The 22,148-nt window shown below is 54.4% G+C and overlaps 1 protein-coding gene across 1 annotated transcript in view; it reads right to left on the bottom strand.

The window, feature by feature from the left end:
- The window catches only part of LOC119970796 (UDP-glucuronosyltransferase 3A1-like), a 69,011-nt gene extending 47,643 nt beyond the window's left edge, over window positions 1-21,368 (bottom strand). Inside the window, exon 1 of the mRNA XM_038805970.1 lies at window positions 20,960-21,368. Coding sequence (XP_038661898.1) covers window positions 20,960-21,053 — 94 coding nt within the window. The 5' untranslated portion in view covers window positions 21,054-21,368. The remainder of the gene's footprint in view (window positions 1-20,959) is intronic.
- Window positions 21,369-22,148: the final 780 nt, after the last annotated feature.

Raw genomic sequence — 22,148 nt, 5'->3', positions numbered from 1 at the left:
CAGAGAGCTGCTGCCACACAGAGAGCGGCCTGCTGCCACACAGAGAGCGGCCTGCTGCCACACAGAGAGCGGCCTGCTGCCACACAGAGAGCGGCCTGCTGCCACACAGAGAGCGGCCTGCTGCCACACAGAGAGCGGCCTCCTGCCACACAGAGAGCGGCCTGCTGCCACACAGAGAGCGGCCTGCTGCCACACAGAGAGCGGCCTGCTGCCACACAGAGAGCTGCTGCCACACAGAGAGCTGCTGCCACTCAGAGAGCGGCCTGCTGCCACACAGAGAGCGGCCTGCTGCCACACAGAGAGCGGCCTGCTGCCACACAGAGACCGGCCTGCTGCCACACAGACAGCGGCCTGCGGCCACACAGACAGCGGCCTGCTGCCATACAGAGAGGGGCCTGCTGCCACACAGAGAGCGGCCTGCTGCCACACAGAGAGCGGCCTGCTGCCACACAGAGAGCGGCCTGCTGCCACACAGAGAGCGGCCTGCTGCCACACAGAGAGCGGCCTGCTGCCACACAGAGAGCGGCCTGCTGCCACACAGAGAGCGGCCTGCTGCCACACAGAGAGCGGCCTGCTGCCTCACAGAGAGCGGCCTGCTGCCACACAGAGAGCGGCCTGCTGCCACACAGAGAGCGGCCTGCTGCCACACAGAGAGCTGCTTCCACACAGAGAGCTGCTGCCACACAGAGAGCTGCTGCCACACAGAGAGCGGCCTGCTGCCACTCAGAGAGCGGCCTGCTGCCTCACAGAGAGCGGCCTGCTGCCACACAGAGAGCGGCCTGCTGCCACACAGAGAGCGGCCTGCTGCCACACAGAGAGCGGCCTTCTGCCGCACAGAGAGCTGCTGCCACACAGAGAGCGGCCTGCTGCCACACAGAGAGCGGCCTGCTGCCACACAGAGAGCGGCCTGCTGCCACACAGAGAGCGGCCTGCTGCCACACAGAGAGCGGCCTGCTGCCACACAGAGAGCGGCCTGCTGCCACACAGAGAGCGGCCTGCTGCCTCACAGAGAGCGGCCTGCTGCCACTCAGAGAGCGGCCTGCTGCCACACAGAGAGCGGCCTGCTGCCACACAGAGAGCGGCCTGCTGCCACACAGAGAGCGGCCTGCTGCCTCACAGAGAGCTGCTGCCACACAGAGAGCGGCCTGCTGCCACACAGAGAGCGGCCTGCTGCCACACAGAGAGCGGCCTGCTGCCACACAGAGAGCGGCCTGCTGCCACACAGAGAGCGGCCTGCTGCCACACAGTGAGCGGCCTGCTGCCACACAGAGAGCTGCTGCCACACAGAGAGCGGCCTGCTGCCACACAGAGAGCGGCCTGCTGCCACACAGAGAGCGGCCTGCTGCCACACAGAGAGCGGCCTGCTGCCACACAGAGAGCGGCCTGCTGCCACACAGAGAGCGGCCTGCTGCCACACAGAGAGCGGCCTGCTGCCACACAGAGAGCGGCCTGCTGCCACACAGAGAGCTGCTGCCACACAGAGAGCTGCTGCCACTCAGAGAGCGGCCTGCTGCCACACAGAGAGCGGCCTGCTGCCACACAGAGAGCGGCCTGCTGCCACACAGAGACCGGCCTGCTGCCACACAGACAGCGGCCTGCGGCCACACAGACAGCGGCCTGCTGCCATACAGAGAGCGGCCTGCTGCCACACAGAGAGCGGCCTGCTGCCACACAGAGAGCGGCCTGCTGCCACACAGAGAGCGGCCTGCTGCCACACAGAGAGCGGCCTGCTGCCACACAGAGAGCGGCCTGCTGCCACACAGAGAGCGGCCTGCTGCCACACAGAGAGCGGCCTGCTGCCACACAGAGAGCGGCCTGCTGCCACACAGAGAGCGGCCTGCTGCCTCACAGAGAGCGGCCTGCTGCCACACAGACAGCGGCTGCCACACAGAGAGCGGCCTGCTGCCACACAGAGAGCGGCCTGCTGCCACACAGAGAGCGGCTGCCACACAGAGAGCGGCCTGCTGCCACACAGAGAGCGGCCTGCTGCCCCACAGAGAGCGGCCTGCTGCCACACAGAGAGCGGCCTGCTGCCACACAGAGAGCGGCCTGCTGCCACACAGAGAGCTGCCTGCTGCCACACAGAGAGCGGCCTGCTGCCACACAGAGAGCGGCCTGCTGCCACACAGAGAGCGGCCTGCTGCCACACAGAGAGCTGCTGCCACACAGAGAGCGGCCTGCTGCCACACAGACAGCGGCCTGCTGCCACACAGAGAGCTGCTGCCACACAGAGAGCTGCCTGCTGCCACACAGACAGCGGCCTGCTGCCACACAGAGAGCGGCCTGCTGCCGCACAGAGAGCGGCTGCCACACAGAGAGCGGCCTGCTGCCACACAGAGAGCGGCCTGCTGCCACACAGAGAGCGGCCTGCTGCCACACAGACAGCGGCCTGCTGCCACACAGACAGCGGCCTGCTGCCGCACAGAGAGCGGCCTGCTGCCACACAGAGAGCGGCCTGCTGCCACACAGAGAGCGGCCTGCTGCCGCACAGAGAGCTGCTGCCACACAGAGAGCTGCTGCCACACAGAGAGCGGCCTGCTGCCACACAGAGAGCTGCTGCCACACAGAGAGCGGCCTGCTGCCACACAGAGAGCGGCCTGCTGCCACACAGAGAGCGGCCTGCTGCCACACAGAGAGCGGCCTGCTGCCACACAGAGAGCTGCTGCCACACAGAGAGCGGCCTGCTGCCGCACAGAGAGCGGCCTGCTGCCACACAGAGAGCGGCCTGCTGCCACACAGACAGCGGCCTGCTGCCACACAGAGAGCGGCCTGCTGCCCCACAGAGAGCGGCCTGCTGCCACACAGAGAGCGGCCTGCTGCTACACAGAGAGCGGCCTGCTGCCACACAGAGAGCGGCCTGCTGCCCCACAGAGAGCGGCCTGCTGCCACACAGAGAGCTGCCTGCTGCCACACAGAGAGCGGCCTGCTGCCACTCAGAGAGCGGCCTGCTGCTACACAGAGAGCGGCCTGCTGCCACACAGAGAGCGGCCTGCTGCCACACAGAGAGCGGCCTGCTGCCACACAGAGAGCGGCCTGCTGCCACACAGAGAGCGGCCTGCTGCCACACAGAGAGCGGCCTGCTGCCACACAGAGAGCTGCCTGCTGCCACACAGAGAGCGGCCTGCTGCCACACAGAGAGCGGCCTGCTGCCACACAGAGAGCGGCCTGCTGCCACACAGACAGCGGCCTGCTGCCTCACAGAGAGCGGCCTGCTGCCACACAGAGAGCGGCTGCCACACAGAGAGCGGCCTGCTGCCACACAGAGAGCGGCCTGCTGCCACACAGAGAGCGGCCTGCTGCCACACAGACAGCGGCCTGCTGCCACACAGAGAGCTGCTGCCACACAGAGAGCGGCCTGCTGCCGCACAGAGAGCGGCCTGCTGCCCCACAGAGAGCTGCTGCCACACAGACAGCGGCCTGCTGCCACACAGAGAGCGGCCTGCTGCCCCACAGAGAGCGGCTGCCACACAGAGAGCGGCCTGCTGCCACACAGAGAGCGGCCTGCTGCCACACAGAGAGCGGCCTGCTGCCACACAGAGAGCGGCCTGCTGCCACACAGAGAGCTGCTGCCACACAGAGAGCGGCCTGCTGCCACACAGAGAGCGGCCTGCTGCCACACAGAGAGCGGCCTGCTGCCACACAGAGAGCTGCTGCCACACAGAGAGCTGCTGCCACACAGAGAGCTGCCTGCTGCCACACAGAGAGCGGCCTGCTGCCACACAGAGAGCGGCCTGCTGCCACACAGAGAGCGGCCTGCTGCCACACAGAGAGCTGCTGCCACACAGAGAGCTGCCTGCTGCCGCACAGAGAGCTGCTGCCAGACAGAGAGCTGCTGCCAGACAGAGAGCTGCTGCCACACAGAGAGCTGCTGCCACACAGAGAGCTGCTGCCACACAGAGAGCTGCTGCCACACAGAGAGCTGCTGCCTCACAGAGAGCGGCCTGCTGCCACTCAGACAGCGGCCTGCTGCCACACAGAGAGCGGCCTGCTGCCTCACAGAGAGCGGCCTGCTGCCTCACAGAGAGCTGCTGCCACACAGAGAGCTGCCTGCTGCCACACAGAGAGCGGCCTGCTGCCACACAGAGAGCGGCCTGCTGCCACACAGAGAGCGGCCTGCTGCCACACAGAGAGCGGCCTGCTGCCACACAGAGAGCGGCCTGCTGCCACACAGAGAGCGGCCTGCTCCCACACAGAGAGCGGCCTGCTGCCACACAGAGAGCGGCCTGCTGCCACACAGAGAGCGGCCTGCTGCCACACAGAGAGCGGCCTGCTGCCACACAGAGAGCTGCTGCCACACAGAGAGCGGCCTGCTGCCACACAGAGAGCGGCCTGCTGCCACACAGAGAGCGGCCTGCTGCCACACAGAGAGCTGCTGCCACACAGAGAGCGGCCTGCTGCCACACAGAGAGCGGCCTGCTGCCGCACAGAGAGCGGCCTGCTGCCACACAGAGAGCGGCCTGCTGCCCCACAGAGAGCGGCCTGCTGCCACACAGAGAGCGGCCTGCTGCCACACAGAGAGCGGCCTGCTGCCGCACAGAGAGCGGCCTGCTGCCACACAGAGAGCGGCCTGCTGCCACTCAGAGAGCGGCCTGCTGCCACACAGAGAGCGGCCTGCTGCCACACAGAGAGCGGCCTGCTGCCCCACAGAGAGCGGCCTGCTGCCACACAGAGAGCGGCCTGCTGCCACACAGAGAGCGGCCTGCTGCCCCACAGAGAGCGGCCTGCTGCCACACAGAGAGCGGCCTGCTGCCGCACAGAGAGCGGCCTGCTGCCACACAGAGAGCGGCCTGCTGCCACACAGAGAGCTGCTGCCACACAGAGAGCGGCCTGCTGCCTCACAGAGAGCGGCCTGATGCCGCACAGAGAGCGGCCTGCTGCCACACAGAGAGCGGCCTGCTGCCACACAGAGAGCGGCCTGCTGCCACACAGAGAGCGGCCTGCTGCCACACAGAGAGCGGCCTGCTGCCACACAGAGAGCTGCTGCCACACAGACAGCTGCCTGCTGCCACACAGAGAGCGGCCTGCTGCCACACATAGAGCTGCTGCCACACAGAGAGCGGCCTGCTGCCACACAGAGAGCGGCCTGCTGCCACATAGAGAGCGGCCTGCTGCCACACAGAGAGCGGCCTGCTGCCACACAGAGAGCTGCCTGCTGCCATACAGAGAGCGGCCTGCTGCCACACAGAGAGCTGCCTGCTGCCCCACAGAGAGCGGCCTGCTGCCACACAGAGAGCGGCCTGTTGCCACACAGAGAGCGGCCTGATGCCACTCAGAGAGCGGCCTGCTGCCACACAGAGAGCGGCCTGCTGCCACACAGAGAGCGGCCTGCTGCCACACAGAGAGCGGCCTGCTGCCACACAGAGAGCGGTCTGCTGCCACTCAGAGAGCGGCCTGCTGCCACACAGAGAGCTGCTGCCACACAGAGAGCGGCCTGCTGCCACACAGAGAGCGGCCTGCTGCCACACAGAGAGCGGCCTGCTGCCACACAGAGAGCGGCCTGCTGCCACACAGAGAGCGGCTTGCTGCCACACAGAGAGCGGCCTGCTGCCACACAGAGAGCGGCCTGCTGCCTCACAGAGAGCGGCCTGCTGCCACACAGAGAGCGGCCTGCTGCCACACAGAGAGCGGCCTGCTGCCACACAGAGAGCGGCCTGCTGCCACACAGAGAGCGGCCTGCTGCCACACAGAGAGCGGCCTGCTGCCACACAGAGAGCGGCCTGCTGCCACACAGACAGCGGCCTGCTGCCACACAGAGAGCGGCCTGCTGCCACACAGAGAGCGGCTGCCACACAGAGAGCGGCCTGCTGCCACACAGAGAGCGGCCTGCTGCCACACAGAGAGCGGCCTGCTGCCACACAGAGAGCTGCTGTCACACAGAGAGCGGCCTGCTGCCACACAGAGAGCGGCCTGCTGCCACACAGAGAGCGGCCTGCTGCCACACAGAGAGCGGCCTGCTGCCACACAGACAGCTGCCTGCTGCCACACAGACAGCGGCCTGCTGCCTCACAGAGAGCGGCCTGCTGCCACACAGAGAGCTGCTGCCACACAGAGAGCGGCCTGCTGCCACACAGAGAGCGGCCTGCTGCCACACAGAGAGCGGCCTGCTGCCACACAGAGAGCGGCCTGCTGCCTCACAGAGAGCGGCCTGCTGCCACACAGAGAGCTGCTGCCACACAGAGAGCGGCCTGCTGCCACACAGAGAGCGGCCTGCTGCCACACAGAGAGCGGCCTGCTGCCACACAGAGAGCGGCCTGCTGCCTCACAGAGAGCGACCTGCTGCCACTCAGAGAGCGGCCTGCTGCCACACAGAGAGCGGCCTGCTGCCACACAGAGAGCGGCCTGCTGCCACTCAGAGAGCGGCCTGCTGCCACACAGAGAGCGGCCTGCTGCCACACAGAGAGCTGCTGCCACACAGACAGCGGCCTGCTGCTAGACAGAGAGCGGCCTGCTGCCACACAGAGAGCGGCCTGCTCCCACACAGACAGCTGCCTGCTGCCACACAGACAGCTGCCTGCTGCCACACAGAGAGCGGCCTGCTGCCACACAGATAGCGGCCTGCTGCCACACAGAGAGCGGCCTGCTGCCACTCAGAGAGCGGCCTGCTGCCACACAGACAGCGGCCTGCTGCCACACAGAGAGCGGCCTGCTGCCACACAGAGAGCGGCCTGCTGCCACACAGAGAGCTGCTGCCACACAGAGAGCTGCCTACTGCCACACAGAGAGCGGCCTGCTGCCACACAGAGAGCGGCCTGCTGCCACACAGAGAGCGGCCTGCTGCCACACAGAGAGCGGCCTGCTGCCACACAGAGAGCTGCTGTCACACAGAGAGCGGCCTGCTGCCACACAGAGAACGGCCTGCTGCCACACAGAGAGCGGCCTGCTGCCACTCAGAGAGCGGCCTGCTGCCACACAGAGAGCGGCCTGCTGCCACACAGAGAGCGGCCTGCTGCCACACAGACAGCGGCCTGCTGCCACACAGACAGCGGCCTGCTGCCACACAGAGAGCGGCCTGCTGCCACACAGACAGCGGCCTGCTGCCTCACAGAGAGCGGCCTGCTGCCACACAGAGAGCGGCCTGCTGCCACACAGAGAGCGGCCTGCTGCCACACAGAGAGCGGCCTTCTGCCACACAGAGAGCGGCCTGCTGCCACACAGAGAGCGGCCTTCTGCCACACAGAGAGCGGCCTGCTGCCACACAGAGAGCGGCCTGCTGCCACACAGAGAGCGGCCTGCTGTCCCACAGAGAGCTGCTGTCACACAGAGAGCGGCCTGCTGCCACACAGAGAGCGGCCTGCTGCCACACAGAGAGCGGCCTGCTGCCACACAGAGAGCGGCCTGCTGCCACACAGAGAGCGGCCTGCTGCCACACAGAGAGCTGCCTGCTGCCACACAGAGAGCGGCCTGCTGCCACACAGAGAGCGGCCTGCTGCCACACAGAGAGCGGCCTGCTGCCACACAGAGAGCGGCCTGCTGCCACACAGAGAGCGGCCTGCTGCCACACAGAGAGCTGCCTGCTGCCACACAGAGAGCGGCCTGCTGCCACACAGAGAGCGGCCTGCTGCCACACAGAGAGCGGCCTGCTGCCACACAGAGAGCGGCCTGCTGCCACACAGAGAGCTGCTGCCACACAGAGAGCGGCCTGCTGCCACACAGAGAGCTGCCTGCTGCCACACAGACAGCGGCCTGCTGCCCCACAGAGAGCGGCCTGCTGCCACACAGAGAGCGGCCTGCTGCCACACAGAGAGCGGCCTGCTGCCACACAGAGAGCGGCCTGCTGCCTCACAGAGAGCGGCCTGCTGCCACACAGACAGCGGCCTGCTGCCACACAGAGAGCGGCCTGCTGCCACACAGAGAGCGGCCTGCTGCCACACAGAGAGCGGCCTGCTGCCACACAGAGAGCGGCCTGCTGCCACACAGCGAGCTGCTTGCTGCCACACAGAGAGCGGCCTGCTGCCACACAGAGAGCGGCCTGCTGCCACACAGAGAGCGGCCTGCTGCCACACAGAGAGCGGCCTGCTGCCACACAGAGAGCGGCCTGCTGCCACACAGAGAGCGGCCTGCTGCCACACAGAGAGCGGCCTGCTGCCACACAGAGAGCGGCCTGCTGCCACACAGAGAGCGGCCTGCTGCCACACAGAGAGCGGCCTGCTGCCACACAGAAAGCGATGAAAGACTCCACAAATGAACAAGAAGGGATGACAGTCTCCACATCGAGGCTAATACACGATTCCACACAGGGAACGCTGCAAGACTCCATAGAGGGAGTGACACAAGCCTCCACAGCCAGCTCGTGGACAGACTCCATGATGGAAGCAACGCTAGACTCCAAAGCGCAGTCCTTGCATGAACAAGACCATGAGGGTCTAGCAACCTCCTCTGAGCAACCAGCAGCAGACGATGCAGGTCTGCCATGCTCAAGTGAACAACAGAAAGACTCTGACAGTCTACCCAGCCCAAGTGCACAGCAAGAAGACACTGAGGCTCTACCCGCTGTATGTGAGACGAGTGACGACAGCATCCCACTTCCCATACAAGATGTGCAATGTGACAGACCTCAGCTAGTCTGTACAGAGGCACTCGACAATCATGGTGAGACTACTGGTGACTCCGGTAACACCACGTTAATTCAATCCTCATCCGCTCGAGCCTCTCCACAAGCAAATTAATTCCTGAATGTTTTGACTCCGGACGTGGCGCATCAAGAATCCTCAGAAGATGCAAGTGAACCTGAAATGACTCTGGACGGGGAGCATCGACAAGCCAAAACTGACGCAGGTGAAACAGACCAGACTCCAGACGGGGAGCATCGACAAGCCAAAGCTGATTCATGTAAGCCAGACATGAATCCAGACAGGGAGCCCTGCAAACTCAGCGACGGCACGCTCAACAAAACAGCGGATGCCACAAAGCACACTGACACGAGTAACTGTGTGAAGGACTGATATTATCCACAGAGTGTGGTCCTTGATCGCAGCAAACACATCAAAGGCAATAACAAGAAGCGTACCAGCGGCAACAACGCCGACAACAAGCACGACAGAAACAACACCTGGTATGACATGGTACAACTCTGCTCATGAGGGACACTGTTACTGCTCAGCTCAGTACAATGACATACCACGGCAGGGCGATGCATCTTACCAATTCACGTTTGCTACACTACCAACAGGCAACCCAACTTTCAGGACTGATGCCATCAGACTCCTAAATGACCCTCTTATGGACTGTCCTCATTAACACTACACCCTGTATGCTTCATCCGATGCCAATGCTTATGTAGTACATTGTATATATTGTGTTGCCCTATTATGTATTTTCTTGTATTTTCTTGAATTCTGTTCAATTCCCTTTTCTTCCCATGTACTGAATGATCTGTTGAGCTGCTCACAGAAAAATACTTTTCACTGTACCTCGGTACACGTGACAATAAACAAATCCAATCAAGAATTGCTACCATAAGCATTGAAAAAAAAAGAGAAAGACTCCAAATCAGTCAATGAAGTGATTTGAACACCTCCTGATGACCAAACACTAGGACACTGACGGCGTTCACAGTGGTATGACAACGTCACATTGACACTTCCATACCAGACCATATAAATTCATGAACAATTGGACTCATAACTTTTATTTTGTATTGTCTTATCCTTAAAGTAATATTACAACTATTATTTGGTCTTGAATACTATTGTATAGTCATTACTGTTATCATAACTTGTACAGAGCATTACTTATCTACCTGTTTTTGTTCAATTTTCTTCAACACTGTACAGAAAATATGTAACACGAAAAAGGGGGATGTGGTGATATGCATCATTGTAAATATACAAGTGGTTAATGTAAATACACGTAGACTAGCTAGACACTAGAGTCAGCACCAGAAACATGGCACACAGACATTCAACCAATAGGTCAGTAAGATAGGACACGACCAATGGGCATTCACAACACACACAGAGGTGACACTACCACAGGGGGGCATTACGCCAACCCATATATAAAGGACACAACACACATGATCTTCATCTTTCCAGTGGAGACACTTAGTGAGTGCATACAGGGTTGATTGAACACATTCCACCTACCACGTGGATTGTAGCAGACTGGTTCGCCTGTCTGAGTAGCTTTCGCAGGATTAACAGGAGAGTCGAATCCAAGAAGGAGAATTGTTAACAGTTTAATAAATGTGTTAAAGCTATCTCCAAGTCTGAACCTTCCTTTGTCAGAGAGCACATCAAGGAAGCAGCTTATGCTACGTCAAGAGCATAACAAAACATATATGACATTTTGTTCCCTCATCCAAATCATTAATATATATTGTGAATAGCTGGGGTCCCAGCACCGATCCCTGTGGTAGCCCCACTGGTTACTGCCTACCAATTAGAAAAGGACCCATTAAATCCTGCTCTTTGATTCGTGTCTGCCAACCTGTTTTCTATCCATCTCAATACACTACCACAATTCGGTGTCTTTCACTATTGCAATGTAGGGGGATGGGGGCCATACGGCAGGGCAAGGTTTATAACTGGGGGAGGGGTAATTATGATGTGATTAGGCAAGAATTAGGGAGCATAAGATGGGAACAGAAACTGTCAGGGAAAGGCACAAATGAAAAGTGGAGCTTGTTCAAGGAACAAATACTGTGTGTCCTTGATAGGTATGTCCCTGTCAGGCAGGGAGGAAATGGCCGTGTGAGGGAACCATGGTTCACAAAAGTGGTTGAATGTCTTGTCAAGGTGAAAAAGGAAGAGTATGTAAGGATGAGAAAACAAGGTTCAGTTGGGTCACTTGAGGGTTTGTAATTGATTTTATGGAAAGATGTGTCATTTGAAACATGGAAGTCTGGCAATATCTGGTCTGAGAGAAACATGAGAGAATACAGGGCAAGATCCCACAAAGGGTTAATAGCAGCTGCAAAGAGCAGGATTATAAAATGCAGATTCCTTCTACCAAAGAAACACACAGGATTTTTGTATGAAGCTAAAATCAATGGCTCACACCTTCATTGAAAGTAGCTATCTTAGTAAGCATCTGGAAAAGCATGGATGAGGGTTTCAGTTGAGCTCGGTGATAAATGGAAACCTTTCAAGTTATAACCAAGTGGATTTTATCATCCAGCTAAAAGCAATGATTCACACCTTCATTGAAAGTAACTATCTTAGTAAGCACTGGAAAGGAAAGGATGAGGGTCAGTTGAATTTGGTGACAATTCTAGGTGTGAAATTCTGCGAACACCAAGTAAATTAAAGAAAATTGGAGACTATCAGTCTACGAGAAACATAATTTAAAGCCAAAATCAAAGTCAAAATTATGAGCTGAGGACACAATTGGAAAATAAAACTAGAGAAATGACAGGAACCAAACCAAAATTCACACCCCCATTGAAACTGAAGCGTTTTTGAATATCACAAAGGAACTTTGAACATCACAAAGGAAACAATGTAATCAGAGACCTGAGAGGTGAGGTCATGTCAAAATGAATACTTAGTTGCATTAGACTGTTTAGATCAAAGATACTTTTTACAATCAAAGTGAAATAATAGTTACTTTACAATAAGGTCATAAAAACTTAATAACTGTTAGAAAGAGAATATAAAACCAGAGACCAGGGCAGGAACTACCAGAATTCACAGAGAAGGAGAGAAGGAACAAGAGGGCAGCACTATAGCATAGTGGATAGCACAATCGCTTCACAGCTCCAGGGTCCCAGGTTCGATTCCGGCTTGGGTCACTGTCTGTGCGGAGTCTGCACATCCTCCCCATGTCTGCGTGGGTTTCCTCCGGGTGCTCTGGTTTCCCCCCACAGTCCAAAGATGTGCAGGTTAGGTGGATTGGCCATGATAAATTGCCCCTGTGTGCAGTTCTGGTCACCTCACTATAGGAAGGATGTGGAAGCATTGGAAAGGGAGCAAAGGAGATTTACCAGGATGCTGCCTGGTTTGCAGGATAGGTCTTATGAGGAAAGGTTGAGGGAGCTAGGGCTTTTCTCTTTGGAGCGGAGGAGGATGAGAGGCGACTTAATAGAGGTTTATAAGATGATGACGGGAGTAGATAGAGTGGACGTTCAGAGATTATTTCCTGGGGTGGATGTTGCTGTTACAAGGGGACATAACTATAAGGTTCAGGGTGGGAGAGATAGGAGGGATGTCCGAGATAGGTTCTTTACTCAGAGAGTGGTTAGGGTGTGGAATGGACTGCCTGCTGTGATAGTGGAGTCGGACACTTTAGGAACTTTCAAATGGTTATTGGAGCACATCAGAATGACAGGGAATGGGATAGCTTGATCTTGGTTTCGGACAAAGCTCGGCACAACATTGAGGGCCGAAGGGCCTGTTCTGTGCTGTACTGTTCTATGTAATGCCCTCAATCTCATGCGCTTTAATTTAACACGCTAAATTCTTCATCGGACTTTGTCGAAAGCCTTCTGAAAGTCCAAATAACCCACATCCACTGGTTCCCCTCATCAATTCTACTGGTTACATCCTGGAAGAATTCCAGTGGATTTGTCAAGCATGATTTCCCCTTCATGAACCCATGCTGACTCTGTCTGATCCTGCCACTGCTTTCCAAGTGCTCTGCTATTAAATCCTTGTCAGACCTCTTACAACACCAGGTTAAAGTCCAAAAGGTTTGTTTCAAACACGAGCTTTCGGAGCAGTGCTGTTGGACTTGAACCAGGTGTTGTAAGACTTCTTACTGTGCTCACCCCAGTCCAATGCTGGCATCTCCACATCATAAACTCCTTGATAATGGATTCTAGAATTTTCCCCACTACTGACGTCAGGCTGACTGGTCTATAATTCCCTATTTTCTCTCCACCTCCCTCTTTAAATAGTGGAGTTACCTTAGTCACCTTCCAATCTGCAGGAACTGTTCCAGAGTCGATAGAATCCTGGAAGATGACCACTAATGCATCCACTATTTCTAGAACCACTTCCTTCAGTACTCTGGGATGTAGTTTAAAAGGCCCTAGGCCATCCCAAGGGCAACATTGCAGCACAGTGGTTAGCACTGCTGCCTCACAGCGCCAGGGACCCGGGTTCAATTCTGGCCTTGGGAGTTTGTCTATGTGGAGTTTGCACCTTCTCTCCGTGTCTGTGTGGGTTTCCTCTGGGTGGTCCGGCTTCCTCCCACAGTTTCCAAAGATCTGCATGCTAACTGGGGTTAAGATTGGGGGGTGGGTCTCCCACTAAATGTCACTATCATCCCTGCTTCCACCACCTCCTCCGGCAGCGAGTTGCAGGCATCCACTACCCTCTGTAAAGAAAACTTGCCTCCTACATCTCCTCTAAACCTTGCCCCTCGCACCTTAAACCTATGCCCCCTAATAATTGACCCCTCTACCCTGGGGAAAAGCCTCTGACTATCCACTCTGTCTATGCCCCTCATAATTTTGTAGGTCGCCCCTCAACCTTTGTTGTTCCAGTGAGAACAAACCGATTTTATTCAACCGCTCCTCATAGCTAATGCCCTCCATACCAGGCAACATCCTGGTAAATCTCTTCTGCACCCTCTCTAAATCCTCCACATCCTTCTGGTAGTGTGGCGACCAGAATTGAACTCTATGCTCCAAGTGTGACCTAACTAAGGTTCTATACAGCTGCAACATGACTTGCCAATTCTTATACTCAATGCCCCAGCCAATGTAGGCAAACATGCCTTATGCCTTCTTGACTACCTTCTCCACCTGTGTTGCCCCTTTCAGTGACCTGTGGACCTGTACATCTAGATCTCTCTGACTATCAATACTTTTGAGGGTTCTACCATTCACTGTATATTCCCTACCTGCATTAGACCTTCCAAAATGCATTACCTCACATTTGTCCGGATGTTTGACATTGCCTATCCACTGTCAGCCCTTTAACGTTTCCCAATGCAACTCGTGCCTCACACCATCGTAGCTTCCTTTATTTAGATTCAGCACCCGAGTCTCAGAATCAACTACGTCACACTCTATCTTGATGAAAAATTCGATCATATTACGGTCCCTCATCCCCAAGACGTCGTACACAACCAGATTGCCAATGATTCTGTTCTCATCATACAGTGTCCAGTCTGGGGTAGCCTGTTCTCTCATTGGCTCCTCAACATATTAATCCAGGTAACCATCCTGTATACACTCCAGAAATTCCTCCTCTGTGGTTTGCTTTTGCAATTTGATTTGACCAATCTATTGGCAGATTAAAGTTACCCATAATTACAGATGTTCCTTTATCACATGCGTCTCTAATTTTGTGTTTAACGCCAATCCCAACATCACCACTACAATTTGGGGGTCTATATACAACCCACATTAACATTTTCGCCCTGTGATCTTTCTCAGCTCTACCCATACAGACCCCACATTGTCAGAGCTAATATCCTTCCTCGCTATTGTGTTAATTTCCTCTTTAACCAGCATTGCAACTCCACATTTTCTTTTTTGTCTGTCCTTAGAAATACAGAATACCCCTGGACATGCAATTCTCACCCCTGGTCACCTGACAGCCATGTCTCTGTAATCCTGACTATATCATACCCGTTTACATCTATTTACGCGTTTAGTTGATCCGTTTTATTGCGGTTACTCCACAAGTTAAGGCACAAAGCCTTGAAGCTTGTTTTTTTAATATTCCTTGCCATGTTATTTTTACTGAGGGCCTGTTAGATTCTGGCCATGATTTCTCTGCCTATCACTTCTCTTAATCCCCTTTCTCTCTTTTGTTCTTGTCCTTCATTCCCCCTCTTCTGACTCCTTCCACAGGCTTCCATCTTCCTGCCATTTTCATAAATTATCATAGAATTTACAGATCAGAAGGAAGCCATTCGGCCCAGCGAGTCTGCACCGGCTCTTGGAAAGAGCACCCTACCCAAGGTCAACACCTCCACCCTATCCCCATGACCCAGTAACCCCACCCAACACTAAAGTCAATTTTGGACACTGAGGACAATTTATCATGGCCAATCCACCCAACCTGCACATCTTTGGACTGTGGGAGGAAACCGGAGCACCCGGAGGAAACCCACGCAGACACGGGGAGAACGTGCAGACTCCGCACAGACAGTGACCCAGCGGGGAATCGAACCTGGGACCCTGGAGATGTGAAGCAATTGTGCTATCCACAATGCTACCGTGCTGCCCTTAAGAACAAATTAATCTACATTCCATCATTCTACCACAATCCATGAACCTATCCAATAGCCGCTTGAAGGTCCCTAACGTTTCCGACTCAACTACTTCCACAGGCAGTGCATTCCATGCCCCCACTACTCTCTGGGTAAAGAACCTACCTCTGACATCCCCCCATGTCTTCCACCATTTACCTTAAATGTATGTCCCCTTGCAATGGTTTGTTCCACCCGGGGAAAAAGTCTCTGACTGTCTACTGTATCTATTCCCCTAATCATCTTATAAATCTCTATCAAGTCGCCCCTCATCCTTCTCCGTTCTAATGAAAAAAGGCCTAGCACCCTCAACCTTTCCTCGTATGACCTACTCTCCATTCCAGGCAACATCCTTGTAAATCTCCTTTGCACCTTTTCCAAAACTTCCACATCCTTCCTAAAATGAGGTGACCAGAACTGCACACAGTACTCCAAATGTGGCCTTACCAAGGTTTTGTACAGCTGCATCATCACCTCACGGCTCTTAAATTCAATCCCTCTGCTAATGAACGCTAGCACACCATAGACCTTCTTCACAGCTCTATCCATTTGAGTGGCAACTTTCAAAGATCTATGAATAAAAACTCCAAGATCTCTCTGCTCCTCTACATTGCCAAGAACCCAACAGTTAACCCTGTATTCCGCATTCATATTTGTCCTTCCAAAATGGACAACCTCACACTTGTCAGGGTTAAACCCCATCTGCCACTTCTCAGCCCAGCTCTGCATTCTATCTATGTCTCTTTGAAGCCGACAACAGCCCTCCTCACTATCCACAACTCCACCAACCTTCGTATCGTCTGCAAAATTACTGATCCACCCTTCAACTCCCTCATCCAAGTCATTAATGAAAATCACAAACAGCAGAGGACCCAGAACTGATCCCTGCGGTACGCCACTGATAACTGGGCTCCAGGCTGAATATTTGCCATCCACCACCACTCTCTGTCTTCTATCGGTTAGCCAGTTTGTTATCCAACTGGCCAAATTTCCCACTATCCCATGCCTCCTTACTTTCTGCGTAAGTCTACCATGGGGAACCTTATCAAATGCCTTATTAAAATCCACGTACACTACATCCACTGCTTTACCTTCATCCACATGCTTGGTCATCTCCTCAAAGAATTCAATAAGACTTGGAAGGCAAGACCTACCCCTCACAAATCCGTGCTGACTATCCCTAATCAAGCAGTGTCTTTCCAGATGCTCAGAAATCCTATTCCATTACTTTCCCTACCACCGAAGTAAGACTGACTGGCCTGTAATTCCCAGGGTTATCCCTATTCCCTTTTTTGCTGTTTTTCTTTCATATGTCATTTGCACCGATGTGTCCCACACCACAGGCTGTTCACACTGCCCCAGCAGAATGTCCTGTAGCCGCTCCGAGACATCCTTGACCTGGGCACCAGGACTGGGAGAGTCAGGTGACTCAAGGGCCTCTGGAGCTCCCTCCAGCAGCCCCTCCATCCAGTGGAGACCCCCAGGGCTCTACGGCCACCATCCGGGAGGAGGAAGTGCTGAAGGCCAACCCAGGGCCACCAAGGAGACGATGGCTGTCTCCAGTTCTTCCAAATCCGCCGCCCCCTCCTGTCACTGACTCATCTCAAGGGCAGCGGGCAAAGCAGGGTGTCGCCCGGCGATGCCAGTGACACTGAGAAGTTGGCCGGGGCCCTCAGCTCCAGGCCCCTCCAGACTACATCCCCAAAGGAATGGAAAGCAGCAGGCTGACTCCAACCCTGATGTGCACCCTGGGGACACACCGAGATGCAACAGTAGACCACAGAGGATCAAGAAGAGTGAGGAGCACTGAGTGGGAACAGTGGGGTGGGGACACACCATCTGCATCAAGGGGCAATAGAAATGTCCAATGTTCAGAAGTAGGCTTACATTAACGCTACAATGATGTTACTGTGGGAATCCCCTCGTCGCCACTTTCCAGCTCCTGTTCAGGTAAACGAAGGGAGAATTCAGAATGTCCAATTCACCCAACAGCACGTGAAGCCTCTGTCATGTGACTCTGCACAGAGGCCTACAGGACGATTCAGCATCGGTGACCTCACCAATGACCTCAAGGATACACCTGTGGGCTGTAGCTTGGGAAATGCCGCATTAGTCTCCGGCCGAGCCCTGGAATGAACAGGTTGCTTGGAGGTTGTGGGCTGCAGTGACCTTCATGGCCACCGGGTGGAGGTGTCCCCGTCCTCCACACGGTGCCAAGCCCACGAGGAGGTGGCACAGGTTCTGCACTGTCTCTCTGTGCTGAGAAACAGTATTCCGCGGCCATCAACTGCGCAAAAGACCAACGGTGCCTGTACACCTCTGGGTTCCTGCTCGGCCTGATGGGCGGCTGCGTCTTCAACCCTGCACATGGGTTCTGCCTTCAGGATGTGCCGATGCTGCCACCTTCGCCGGGGTTTGTCTGTCCAGGCTGCCCACAAGCACACCGGGGTGCGGGACCGACATAACCAGCCATCTTGTTATATCTGTAAGGAATGGGCAAAGGACAGCGACCAACAATCAGTTAGAGCTTCTACCCCGGGATCCTCAAATCCCCCAAACCTACCCCAGCCCTATGTGTTCATCCTTCTCACAGGGCCTGGTTTAGCTCACTGGGCTAAATCGCTGGCTTTTAAAGCAGACCAAGCAGGCCAGCAGCACGGTTCGATTCCCGTACCAGCCTCCCCGAACAGGCGCCAGAATGTGGCGACTAGGGGCTTTTCACAGTAGCTTCATTGAAGCCTACTCGTGACAATAAGCCATTTACATTTCATTTTCATATCAGAGTGCCATCCAGCGAGCTGGTTGTGCTGGAGAACCTCGCTCTGTACACCCACCCCGGGCACAGCAGGAGCCCCAGGATCCCTGCCGGGAATATCAGGGAGATGGTGCTCAGGTACCCTCCCCGATCCACACACTTTGCCCTTGGTCGCAAGGATATCCCCAATACTGAAACCCAGCTATTCCTCTGAGTGTTTGATTGTTGGCTGCTGCCTCCGTGGTGCTGACGTTTCTGGAGGTCAAGCGAAGTGTTCAGGAGTCAACATTTGATTAAAATGCGATGCAATAACCATCGGAGACACGGCCCGTGTACCCACGAGAAGCCACTTGAGAATATTTTGTTTATTAAATGGGCAACTGTAACAGAGATTTAAAAATCAACCAAGTAACATTCCAAATATCACATTAACCATTAAACAAGAAGGAAACGTCACTGTTCCATATTGATTTGATTTGATTTATTGTCACATGTACCGAAGTACAGTGAAAAGTATTTTTCTGCGGCCGAGGGAACGTACACAGTACGTACAGAGTAGACAAAAGAATAATCGACAGAGAACATTGAGAAATGATACATCGACAGTGATTGGCTACAGTGCGGAACAAGGGGCCAAACAAAGCAATTACATGAGCAAGAGCAGCATAGGGCGTCGTGAATAGTGTTCTTACAGGGAACAGATCAATCCGAGGGGGAGTCGAGGAGTCTGGTAGCTGTGGGGAAGAAGCTGTTCCTATGTCTGGATGTGCGAATCTTCAGACTTCTGTACCTTCTGCCTGATGGAAGGGTCTGGAAGAAGGCAATGCCTGGGTGCGAGGGGTTTCTGATAATGCTGTCTGCCTTCCTGAGGCAGCGGGAGGTGTAGACAGAATCAATGTGAGGGTGGCAAGCTTGTGTGAAGCGTTGGGCTGAGTTCGCCACTCTCTGCAGTTTCTTGTGATCTTGGGCCGAGCAGTTGCCATACCAGGCTGTGATGCAGCCGGATAGGATGCTCTCTATGGCACATCTGTAGAAGTCTGTGAGAGTCGATGCAGACATGCTGAATTTCTTTAGCTTCCGCAGGAAGTAGACACGTTGTTGGGCTTTCTTGACTGTTACATCAACGTGAGTGGCCCAGGACAGACTGTTGGTGATGGTGACCCCCAGGAACTTAAAGCTATTGGTACCAATACAAAGCTACATCAGCTCATTTTCACAAAAAAAATCAAAGACATGGTATCGCCTCTCGCTGGCCTGCCCTGGTCTGCTTTCAAAGCCAGCGATTTAGCCCTGTGCTAAATAGCCGCTGCTGTTAAAGTGACCTTCAGCATATAACCAAGAGCAGGGCTCTGTACTGGAAGAGTTTTGCAGGATAGACCGGCAGCAGCTGTAGTTGCCCCTGTTCTGAGTATCCACAATATTTAAAGATGGTTTTAAGGCCTCACACAGCACCCACCGGGGTAGATGGTCCAGTCCCCTTCAGCTGAATGCTGGAAACTGGAAATGGTTACTCCCCTCCTCGGTTCCCCTCAGCAGCAATTATACCAGCTTCACATTTATTACAAACCACGCCCAGGTGATTTCCCGCTGGGGAGCCGGTTAATTCCTGGGAGGCTATTGCATTCTCGCTAATGAGATTGAAATGAATGCAAATGAGAGTTAATGACATGCTCGACATATTTGGGTTTGATCAGGACTCAGTCTGGGCTTATGTAGGGTGCTCGTTCCAAGGGCAGGTGCAGTCTCGATGGGCTGAATGGCCTCCTCCTACACTGTAAATTCTATGATTCATCATCGGGAGTGGACCAGTTAGATAGCAAACTGATCTGTGCACAGTATAAATCTCTATTTTAGACATTCCTGCTCTTTAACCGGAGCGGTGGTTAAATCGCTTCCTCCATCTAATTACTCTGAACACTAAGTCCTTTTTAAATATATACTGGATTGGATTTGTTTATTGTCACGTGTACCGAGGTAAAGTGAAAAGTATTTTTCTGCAAGCAGCTCAACAGATCATTAAGTACACGGGAAGAAAAGGGAATAAAAGAAAATACATAATAGGGCAACAATAGAACAATAGAACAATAGAAGGGCAGCACGGTAGCATGGTGGTTAGCATAAATGCTTCACAGCTCCAGGGTCCCAGGTTCGATTCCCGGCTGGGTCACTGTCTGTGCGGAGTCTGCACATCCTCCCCGTGTGCGCGTGGGTTTCCTCCGGGTGCTCCGGTTTCCTCCCACAGTCCAAAGATGTGCGGGTTAGGTGGATTGGCCATGCTAAATTGCCCTTAGTGTCCTTAAAAAGTAAGGTTAAGGGGAGAGTTGTTGGGTTACGGGTATAGGGTGGATACGTGGGTTTGAGTAGGGTGATCATTGCTCGGCACAACATCGAGGGCTGAAGGGCCTGTTCTGTGCTGTACTGTTCCAATTCTAATGTAACTACATAACACCGGCATCGGGTGAAGAATACCGGGTTAGTATTTTTAGAGCAAAGTATACTTTTCTGTTCTTCCTATCCAAGTCAATAACCTCACTCCCTGTTCCGTCTGACCAAAATGACCCATTTAACCGACTCTCAGTTTTCCATCCATTAACCAAACTTCTGTCTGTGTTAATATATTACTCACCCCTTTGATCTGTCACCTTGAGCAATGACCTGATTAAAAGCCATTTGAATATGTAAATATGAAAATGAAAATAGTTTATTGTCACGAGTAGGCTTCAATGAAGTTACTGTGAAAAGCCCCTAGTCGCCACATTCCGGCGCCTGTCCGGGGAGGCTGGTACGGGAATTGAACCTTGCTGTTGGCCAGCTTTCAAAGCCAGCAATTTAGCCCAGTGTGCTAAACCAGCCCCTAGACATGTAAACATGTAAAATACTTTCTCAAACATAAGGCACAAAAATCGAAATGTGTCTTTACAACACTCTTAACAAAGAGAACCTCAAATAACTTGCTAATTAAGTGAGATTTCACAGCATAAATCAGTCCCTGTTAAATTGGGAAGTGTTAAAAGAGGGTCAGAGGCGGCCCCCACTCTGGGCAATGCAGCCTGGACTTACCCAGCAGGACGGTAACCAGCATCTTGGCTGATTCTGCAGAGGTTAGAAACACGAATAGGAAAGGAAACTGGAGCAGTTTGACTCTCCCCGCCATGATCCAGTTGGAGGGCAGCTGGGGGATTGGGAAAGTTGGATCCAACAATCCTAGAAATGCTAGAAATATTCCAAACAGGAAGAAGCTATTGCTGAAAGAGCAACAACAGAAACAGCGAGAGCTGAACAATATTCCCCTCCTCCAGCAACAGCTAACTCCTCCTCGGCAACTCCCAGCTCCGCTAGCAATCTACTAGCTTGTTTTCACACTGTTACTGGCTGCCTCTGCAGCTCTGAGAACTAATCCATTAATGGTTATATTGGACCCACGCTGCTGAGAACAGTTGGTTAAAATTGTCCTTTGAGGCTAAGCCCATTCCCTTCCCCCAGAAACAGGAACAAGTTCTGACAACACCTCCAACGCACTTTCACCCTCTTCCTCAAATCAGTTTCCACAAACAAACATTTCTCACGCGATATTTACATAACTGAACCGCCCCCAGCCACTAGATCTTTGTCCAAAATCTTCCCAGATTGGTAACAGGGTGGGGAGGACAAACATGAGCCAGGGAGACAGAGAGAATAGAGAGCCCTCACTGTCACAGCTCAGTGTGAAGCACAGTGTCCTCACTGTCACAGCTCAGTGTGAAGCACAGTGTCCTCACTGTCACAGCTCAGTGTGAAGCACAGTGTCCCCACTGTCACAGCTCAGTGTGAAGCACAGTGTCCTCACTGTCACAGCTCAGTGTGAAGCACACAGTGTCCTCACTGTCACAGCTCAGTGTGAAGCACAGTGTCCTCACTGTCACAGCTCAGTGTGAAGCACAGTGTCCTCACTGTCACAGATCAGTGTGAAGCACAGTGTCCTCACTGTCACAGCTCAGTGTGAAGCACAGTGTCCTCACTGTCACAGCTCAGTGTGAAGCACAGTGTCCCCACTGTCACAGCTCAGTGTGAAGCACAGTGTCCTCACTGTCACAGCTCAGTGTGAAGCACACAGTGTCCTCACTGTCACAGCTCAGTGTGAAGCACAGTGTCCCCACTGTCACAGCTCAGTGTGAAGCACAGTGTCCTCACTGTCACAGCTCAGTGTGAAGCACAGTGTCCTCACTGTCACAGCTCAGTGTGAAGCACAGTGTCCTCACTGTCACAGCTC

Source organism: Scyliorhinus canicula, chromosome 8 (assembly GCF_902713615.1).
Source record: "Scyliorhinus canicula chromosome 8, sScyCan1.1, whole genome shotgun sequence".
Taxonomy (NCBI): domain Eukaryota; kingdom Metazoa; phylum Chordata; class Chondrichthyes; order Carcharhiniformes; family Scyliorhinidae; genus Scyliorhinus; species Scyliorhinus canicula.
Note: the sequence above shows the minus strand (reverse complement) of the source record. Positions and strands in the feature narration are given on the sequence as shown.